This window comes from Schistocerca gregaria, chromosome 8, assembly GCF_023897955.1.
Source record: "Schistocerca gregaria isolate iqSchGreg1 chromosome 8, iqSchGreg1.2, whole genome shotgun sequence".
NCBI classification, from domain to species: Eukaryota; Metazoa; Arthropoda; class Insecta; order Orthoptera; family Acrididae; genus Schistocerca; species Schistocerca gregaria.
Genome location: NC_064927.1, coordinates 119,255,938 through 119,265,753, shown reverse-complemented (window position 1 = coordinate 119,265,753; position 9,816 = coordinate 119,255,938). Strand labels below are relative to the sequence as shown.

The 9,816-nt window shown below is 40.2% G+C and overlaps 1 protein-coding gene across 1 annotated transcript; it reads left to right on the top strand.

Annotated features, from left to right (window-relative positions):
* The first annotated feature begins 1,532 nt into the window (after positions 1 to 1,532).
* Positions 1,533 to 2,891, top strand: LOC126284185 (uncharacterized). The gene is made up of 2 exons (XM_049982928.1): positions 1,533 to 1,892; positions 2,017 to 2,891. The coding sequence occupies exons 1-2, from the start codon at positions 1,727 to 1,729 to the stop codon at positions 2,340 to 2,342; spliced, it is 492 nt and encodes a 163-aa protein (XP_049838885.1). The 5' UTR covers positions 1,533 to 1,726; the 3' UTR covers positions 2,343 to 2,891.
* Positions 2,892 to 9,816: the final 6,925 nt, after the last annotated feature.

Below are 9,816 nucleotides of genomic sequence, written 5' to 3'. Positions count from 1 at the left end.
GGCTGTTCATATTAGCTTTTCTGCATTCTTATGTTATTCTGCATTATTAGAACTGCTCTTGCATTACCCCTCTCTAATACTGTGCTGGCAACATTGGACTAACGTGCTCAGAAGTTCTATTCTTCCTGCAACCACACTTCTTCACTTCTACTACATCTAACTTTTACATATCTATCTCTTTTTTTTTTTTAATTCTCTAACTTGCCTACATATCTCTGATCCATAAAATGTCAGTTTTTTTCCTGATAACAATATTCTCCTGAGTAAATCTCCTCCTAGAGATTTGAATGATGAACTATTTTACCTCATGAATATTGTACCCAAGAGAATGCCATTATGATTTAGCAATACAGTAAAGCTGCTTCCTCAAGAGATATAACATCTGTAATTTCCCCTTAAGATTATTAATTTGATGGTGGTGGTGGTGGTGGTGATAATGATACTGATAATGTTAATGATAGTGATAGTGATAATGATGAAGTTCATGGTTATGATCGTAGGTTGATGACATGTTAGGGATTTATTGTGTTCTAAATTTCAGAATATTACATACATTTGTTGACCTTACACAGATTTTGAACAAAGAGAAATATGATTTTATACTATCCTCTGTGGTATTTTTGTTTGTGACTGCTATGATAATTTTGTGATGTCATAGTGGGGGAGGGGGGTTGGTTTTGAAGTATGTGGATTTCAACCTGCTGTTGTGTAATAATTATATGTTGTTGAGATGGTAAGGATATGATGCTAACCTGTGAGGAACATTGAATTAATTAATACAGATGCTGACTACAGATAATTACTACCAGAACACCTGTGTTAACACTAGAAGGACAGAGGGGCCAAATTCGCCCCATTTTGATCTTTTCACTTGTTTTCTGAGCAAATTAAAAGTTTGAGTGGCTTGATATTTTGTGACTTTTCATCAGTCATATGAAATATTAACCACCGCATTTTGGAGTGTCCTATTTTTATTATGTTGTGAAATATGAAGCTTACCACCTAGAAGGACGGCAGGACCTATTTGCCCCCTTCAACATTTCTCTGTGTTTAGAGGCTACTTCTTTGCAATACTGTGTATGAAATCACATCAACTGTTGTCCCTTTGTTGTTCAAATATGCGACAAAAATGTCATTCAATCCAGATTGTTGATTAGTTGACGCAGGGATTTCAGTTATTGTCTGTTGTGACGGTATCTGAGAGGCCTCCCTGCAATCATGAGCTACGAACACAAGAACCGGCTAACAGACGCTGAAATACTAGCAAAACTGAGAAAAATAGAAGATGAAACTTCAGGTGAAGAATCTGAGTTTTCTACATCTACATCTACATGACTACTCTGCAATTCACATTTAAGTGCTTGGCAGAGGGTTCATCGAACCACAATCATACTATCTCTCTACTATTCCACTCCCGAACAGCGAGCAGGAAAAACGAACACCTAAACCTTTCTGTTCGAGCTCTGATTTCTCTTATTTTATTTTGATGATCATTCCTACCTATGTAGGTTGGGCTCAACAAAATATTTTCGCATTCGGAAGAGAAAGTTGGTGACTGAAATTTCGTAAAAAGGTCTCCGACAGCCATCAGGACAATGAAGAAAGTGTAGTAGCTCCAGTGTGTGCAGATGAAGAATGTGATTCGTGCAACAAATGTGATGATGTAAACACAGCCCAGGACAGTTTTCCACTAAATTTAGGGGAAAATGAAGCTTCTACATCCAACATGCCTTCTGATGTTCCAAATTCTAGATGTCTAAGATTAACAACCAGGACAACGTTTGCTTCCCCTGGAAGTCAGTCAGAAACTGATACTGGGCAACGTAATGAAGGAAAAGAAACAGCAAAAGATGGGACTGTGTGGAATATTGTACCAGTGGGTTCTAATGCAGGTCAGTAATATTTCTGCTCTTTGTGTAGAGTTTTAGTTTGTAAAATTACAAGAACAGATATATTCATATAATATCAGTACATTACACATTCTAAAAATACTGTTCTTTTTTCATATATTTTAAGGTTGTCTACAAAGTCATAGCATTTTGCGGGAAAGATCAGGACCAACATCACGTGCTAAAAGGAAAACTCAAAGTGAGAAACTTCTTAGTGCTTGGGAGTTAATTTTCAGTGCTTCCATGATGCGCCACATGAAGCACTGTACTGAAGCTGAGGCTCGTCGTCGAACACAAGACAATTCCTGGACAGTAGTCACTGAAGAACTGGGTGCTTTTATCGCCATAATGTATGCAGGAGGAGTGTATGGGGCAAAGAATTTTCCTCTCAAAAGCCTATGGTCAACAGTATTGGGTCCTCAGTTTTTCAGACATACTACGGGACCGAAATAATGAAGTATACAAGGTTTGACACCAAGCCCACTAGATCTGAATGCCTCAAGGCTGACAAATTCGCTCTTGTCTCAGATAATGAAATAATGCAATTCTACAATGAAACAAAATTTGGGGTCAATGTTGTAGATCAAATGACAAGGATGTAGTCCACAAAGGCCGGTACAAGATGTTGGCCAATGCATGTATTTTCCAACATTCGTGATTTGGCTGCCATAAATTCCTAGGTGTTGTATAAGGAAGTGATTGGTACGTGACTTAGCAGGCAGAAGTATATTTTCGATTTGTGTGAAGAGCTTTGAGTGCAGTATATATCACCAAGACATAAAGAGCCAGACCAGAATCATGCAGACACTAAAGGCGGACTACAGAGGGTAACTGAGAGAGAGAAGTGTAAAATTTGTACCTCATGTAAAGGAAACCATACTGCTACTGTTTGTTCAGGTTGTGAGAAAGCAGTATGTGGCAAATGTGAGAAGAGAAGACACGTGTGGTGTGACAAGTGTAGCAGTAAACAGCAGTGAACTACAGTGGAGAGTGTGTGTGTGTGTGTGTGTTTATTTTATTAATAAAAAGCAACAAAAGCTGTATATGTGTGTTACATTCCATTACCTATCACAATCTGATCAAATAAACAAAAATAAACATATCCAATTTGGCCCTGTCGGTCCTTGTAGGACGCCTGATTGCAGTCCTCCTAGTGTTAAACAAGTGATTGACATGTATATAAAATGTAAGTAAAGTAAAATTGAACATACATTGTGGGGGTAATAATGTTATAGTTGAAGTTTAAATGAATAAATGTTCCATCATGATATTGTCGCAGAAGAAGCTGAGTAGCACCGTCACTGTGGTGCAGCGGTTATGATACTAGACTGTTCCATGGAGGCTCGTGAGTTCAAAACTCACCTGAACTGTAAAATTTTAATTTCTATATGCAGTTCGAGGACATTCTAGAAGTGTCCACAAATACTAAAAATCATTGTACTGGAATGTCCTGTAACTGTATATACCGTATGGTTCTGGCTGGAGGGAGTTCGCTTCGCGCTCTTGTATGTGCAAGTGCTGAATAAACCTTCATTAAGTGAAGTTAGTGTTTTCCATTCATCTAATTAGACTTTCTTCTATGTGACATTATTCTGGTGGAAATGCTGGGTATTGGAACTTGTGATAGCGGACATTATTGACGACTTAGTTTCTCCCATCATGTCACGATAGAGCCACTGTTTATGCGGTGAGAAACCCAAGTTGGGGCCATATTCAACAGAGACATAAGAACAGGAGGACGTTACGCTGACACCAACTGTGTGCCACCACATGAGACATCCTTTCGGGTTCTCTGGTGATGAGTGGCTGAAGGTATATGAGCGTGTAGCCAAATTTAACAAATGGGATGACACCATGTGTTTGGTTAACGTACTTTTCTACTTGGAGGGCACTGCCAAGCTATTGTATGAGAACAACGAGGAGAAGTTCACAGGCCGGGAAGTATTCCAGCTGGAATTGTACAAATATTTCAGTGACACACAACAATAGAAGTGCAAGGCTGAAGATAAATTTAAGTGTGGGGCACAGTGTCCAGGAGAAACTACAGCATCCTACATTCAAGACATCTTGGAGCTGTGTAAAATAGTGGATCCTAGAATGAAGGAGGAAGATAAGGTTGCACATGTCATGAAGGGTGTTGTTGAGGACATATATCAAGACCTAAGAATTACACCCAAGAAGTTTGAACTTCTTCCAAACATTGTATAAATGTCTGTGATGGAGGAAGAAACTGATTTGACAAGTGTTCTTCATCAGATAGATAGAGAGGAAGTTCAGTAGGCACTTGGATTGCGCAGCGAGCAAAATATCGAGACACTTCATGAGGTCATAAGGGAGGAAGTGGAACAGACATTGAACTCAGTCTCTCATCCTTCATTTCCCTGTAAAATGGTGAAAACGTTGCGACCCAGGCAAAGTTACGTTCCTACAATGCTCCATGAGGAACCTGTTTGGGCACCAAGGAAGACTGATGTCTGGAGGACTCAGGATAACCAACTGGTATGTTTACACTGGGGACGACCAGGACATGTGGTTTGCTATTGTTGAGAAAGGTGGCAGATATTTGATGACGCCCACACCAGAAGACAGCAGACTGATCTTAGCCGATGCCAACTCTGTGACGACAAAGATGAACATGAAGATGTGGGTGCAGGACGATGTAGGTCACCATCACAGCAAACTAGCTGCTGGAGAGGACCCTCCCCAACACGCCAATCGAGGTCTCCATCGCCATTTAGAAGCTCGAGCTGATCACCTAGCCACAGCAACCTGGAAAACTGAAGGGTGTGACCTTGCTTGGAGGTGAGGCCACCAAAGAGAAAGACCCTCCTCCCCGATCACTACTAAAATGATATGAAACTACATTGATATCGTCATGGATGTCCAACCAGCCCAAGCTCTTGTGGACTCTGCAGCATAATATTCAGTCATTTCGGAGAAGTACCGTCACCAATTTCAGAAAACCATATTAATTGACAACAAAACAGGTCTGCTGAAGGTGGCTAATGGGAAATATGTAAAACCTACAGGAAGACGTGTCATTAGTGTGGGTATAAGTGGCCATACACAGCCCTTAGAATTCATCGTCTTACAAGAGTGTAGTCATGATGTCATTCTTGGATGGGACTTTTTGAAAGCATCTCAGGCAATTATAGATTGTGGTCACTCGAGAAGATTATGCTAGATGAGATGAGATACTGTGGACAGGAAGATGCGCATCCAAGTGTGTGGAGACTGTGTATTGGATGAAGTGATCGTTCCTGCAGTCAGTGCTAGAAACGTAACTTTCATGTGTCATGCCATACATCAACCCATGGATCTTGTAGTGGAATGTAAGAGAAGCATACCACCGAAAAATAACTTGGTCACCCCAGCCTCTGTCATCTTGTTTAAGAATGGATTCGGTGAATTTTGGATAGTTAGCTGTCACAGAGAACTGCAGATCCTTCCAAGATTCATGTGCATAGCAAATGCTGAGCTGTTAATTGCAGAACAGCTGAGCAGAATAGAAACCTCCCATACTGAGACTGTGGGCGAAATTAGCGCTACCACTATGAGATAAGATGTTCTAGCTCGACTATTACAAGATCTCACTAAGGAACCACAGTAGAAGCTACTTGCCATTTCAAGAGTTCTCTGAATGCTTCAGTCCACAGGTGAAGAGCAAATTAGAGTAACTGACAGTGAAGCACCAGATTACCTCTGGAGGCCATCAACCAATAAGCCAAAGAGCATACCATGTGTCAGCAATGGAACGTCGAATAATTTGCGATGAGGTAGAGAAAATGATGAAGAAAGACATCATTCAGCCTTCGCAGAGCCCATGGTCGTCACCAGTGGTTCTCATTAGGAAGAAGGATGGCAGTTGGTGCTTTTGTGTTGATTACAGGAAGTTTAATGAGATAACTAAAAAGGATGTTTACCCTCTTCCACGAATTGACGATACACTAGATTGTCTAAAGGGGGCTAAGTTTTTCTCAACTATGGACATGTACTCGGGATACTGGCAAATCGAAGTAAATCAGGCTGATTGTGAGAAAACTGCATTCATCACCTCTGAGGACCAGTAAGAATTCAAGCTAATGCCGTTTGGTTTGTATAATGCACCAGCAACTTTTGAATGGATGATGGATAATCTTCTAAGTCACCTGAAGTGGACGATGTGTCTTTGTTATTTACGACATTTATGACATTATAGCATTCTCAGAGACATCTGATGAACACTTAAGAAGACTGAGGGCCATTCTTAGGTGTCTTCAACAAGGTGGATTGAAACTTAATCCAAGAAAGTGTCTCTTTGGAGCAAAAGAAATCAAAATACTTGGACACCTTGTGGCAAACAAAGGTGTGCGGCCAGACCCAGAAAAGGTGAGATCTTTAACATAATTTCTTATTCCTAAAAGTATTAGACATGTGAGAAGCTTCCTCGGATTATGTTCTTATTACCGTTGTTTTATCAAAGCCTTTTGTATCAAAGCCAGGCCACTCCAAGAACTGTTAAAAGCTGATGTTAAATTTATCTGAGGTGGTACTCAACAGTACTCTTTCAATGTGCTGCGAAAACTCTGACGACTGTCCATATACTTGATCTGTATGATGAGAGAGCACCTACAGAACTACATACAGATGCCAGTGGGTATGGGATCGGTGTTGTTCTGGTGCAAATTTTAAAGGGAAAAGAGGAGGTTATAGCCTATGCTTCTAGGAAACTTACAAAAGCTGAGAGAAACTACAGAAAGAGAATGTCTTGATGTAATCTGGGGCATGTGCAAATTTCAACAGTATCTCTATGGAAGGCCGTTCACGGTTGTTACAGACCATCATTCACTTTGTTGGTTGACAGGTCTTAAGGATCCAACAAGACAACTCGCCAGGTGGGCACTACATCTTCAAGAGTATGTCATTTCCATAGTGTACCAAGATGCTGACTCAAGAAACCCTGTGCGAGACCATCAAGACTTTGATGAAGTTAGTGACTGTCTCGCTGCACTCCAGGATCTCTCTGCTGAGCAGGACACCAAGATATCTCAAATTATGCTTGTGTTAAATCTGTCAGAGGATGTGAAAGAACAATTTAAGGTAGTTAATGGATTACTTTGCAAGAAAAACTTTTATCCGTTTGGAAAGAAGTGGCTACCAGTGATTCCTAGACACATGCGCTTAGGCGCTCTACAGAAATTCCATGAAACACCTGAGGCCAGACATTTAGAATTTATTAAGACTTATGACAGGATGTGCAAGAGATTTTTCTAGCCAGTTTTATTTAGGAGTGTCCGTCACTATGTGCTCACTGTGGAGAGTGCCAGAGGAGAAAGGCGGTTCCTCAGAAACCACCTGGCTGACTCATACCAATTCCACCAGCTGAAACGCCTTTCCAGCATGTTGGGATTGTCCTCCTCAGATGATTTCCAACATCTTCTAGTGGCAATAGATGGATTATTGTTTGCACTAATTATCTGACACGCTATGCCATTACAAAAGCCATGAAAGCAGCCGAAGCATTAGAGGTAGCCAAATTCATCATGGAAGACATTGTATTAAAACACGGTGCCCCAAGGTCATTAATTACGAATCAAGGGAAAGTTTTTCAATCGAATCTTGTGACAGAGATAAATTGTTGGAGCAACATTACTCATCACATGACAACTGCCTACCATCCGCAAAATAACAGGCATACTGAACGCCTTAATAATACCTTGACCGACATGCTATCAATGTTTGTCAGTGTTGAGCAGAGCAACTGGGATGAGGTGCTACCTTACATGACACTTCCCTACAAAACTGTCAAACAAGACGCCACAGGATTGACGCCATTTTTCCTGGTGCATGGGCGTGAAGCAACTATGACAATGGACACTGTTTCTGTTCCATCCTGATGATGTGGATGATGACTTTGTCAGCCATGTGTTAACCAGAGCTGAGGAACCTTGGCAGTTAGCTCAACTCCACATGCTGCAGGCTCAAGAAAACAATTGCCAAAGGTATGACGCGAGCCACCACCCTGTTGTCTACCAGCCGTGTGACCTTGTCTGGATCTTCACTCCTGTTTGGAAGGTTGGTCTCTCTGAGAAGCTCCTCAGGCACTAGTTTGGACCTTATAAGGTTGTAAGACAGTTGTCTGATGTTACATATGAAATTGAAGATTTTGACCCTGACACAAGACGACAAAAGGTAAGAGATACAGTCCATGTCCTTCGAATGAAGCCCTATAAGGATTTTCCAACCCAGGGTAAATTTGAAGCTCCAGCAACAGGCAACAAGCAGAAAGGTGATGAAGAGCATATTGGCTAAAGAAGTTCTAAGAAGATCACCACCAGGGTGAACATCAGTCATTGGGAGTCTGAGTGTGCAGGACCAATGACTTGTTCCCAGACTAGGAGGACGTAACACCGAGACACTGTTCTCTTAAGGAGGGAACAGTGTTGCAGAAAAAGCTGAGTAGCACCATCACTGTGGTGTAGTGGTTATGATGCAACTGTTGCATTGAGGGTCATGAGTTCAAAACTCACCTGAACTGTAAAATTTTAATTTCTATATGTGGTTTGAGGGCATTCTAGAAGTGTCCACAAATATCAAGAATCATTGTACTGGTATGTTCTGTAACTGTATATATACCATATGTGTTTTGGCCAGAGGGAGTTCGCTCCGCGCTCTTGTATGTGCATGTGCTGAATAAACCTTCATTAAGTGAAGTTAGTGTTCATCATTCCTCTAATTACACCTTTTTCTATGTGACAACATTTGGTTGTCTGTGAATATAATTTTGAAGTAATTACCACAAGATTAGTCATAAGTTTCAATGCAAAATACTCCTTTGGGAGCTATACATAGTATGTGAACACAGAACTGTTTTCTCATGTTCACTAATGTAATAAAACGCCAGTACTAATTTTAAAATTTCTTTAGTAATATCAAAATGAACTGAATTAATGAATCTGATTATGCAACATATATTTTAATTACTTTTAAATGCTTTTGTGGATACTTAACTTCATATTGTTTCTGAAGTGTCCATGTATAATAAAATTTTTGTCAATTGTTGCACTAGAAACTGAGACCTAAGTAATTTTGTGTAATGACCATATGAAGTACTTATAAATACTGCAGTTCAAAGATTTGATTAGAAAGTGAACGGGAAGTGCGTGTCAGAAAAATCATGCTTATGGGACAGATTATTCTAGTGTTTGTATACAAATTTGCTGTTTTGTTTTGCTACGCCATATCTTATAAGGGAAATAATTTTCTAAACACTTTCTATCACTCTTTTTTTTATGAAGTAAGAGCCAATGGAGTTGTCAGTCCTGATTGTTACATCTTTCCTCTTGAGCACTTGACATATTCCCAATGTAATGGACTGAAACACCAGTTTGATCAAACAAGGTGTATGATGGTTGATTATAGTAATTAGGATTTACAGTCTTTTTAATTTTCTTTGGGAAATTGCAATGTTTCTATTGGAGGGCACTGCCAAGCTATTGTATGAGAACAACGAGGAGAAGTTCACAGGCCGGGAAGTATTCCAGCTGGAATTGTACAAATATTTCAGTGACACACAACAATAGAAGTGCAAGGCTGAAGATAAATTTAAGTGTGGGGCACAGTGTCCAGGAGAAACTACAGCATCCTACATTCAAGACATCTTGGAGCTGTGTAAAATAGTGGATCCTAGAATGAAGGAGGAAGATAAGGTTGCACATGTCATGAAGGGTGTTGTTGAGGACATATATCAAGACCTAAGAATTACACCCAAGAAGTTTGAACTTCTTCCAAACATTGTATAAATGTCTGTGATGGAGGAAGAAACTGATTTGACAAGTGTTCTTCATCAGATAGATAGAGAGGAAGTTCAGTAGGCACTTGGATTGCGCAGCGAGCAAAATATCGAGACACTTCATGAGGTCATAAGGGAGGAAGTGGAACAGACATT

Coding starts and splice junctions, on each gene's coding strand:
- LOC126284185 (XM_049982928.1), top strand. CDS start 1,727: ATGCCTTCTGATGTTCCAAATTCTAGATGTCTAAGATTAACAACCAGG. Junction 1,893..2,016: donor ACCAGTGGGTTCTAATGCAG/GTCAGTAATATT, acceptor ATATATTTTAAG/GTTGTCTACAAAGTCATAGC.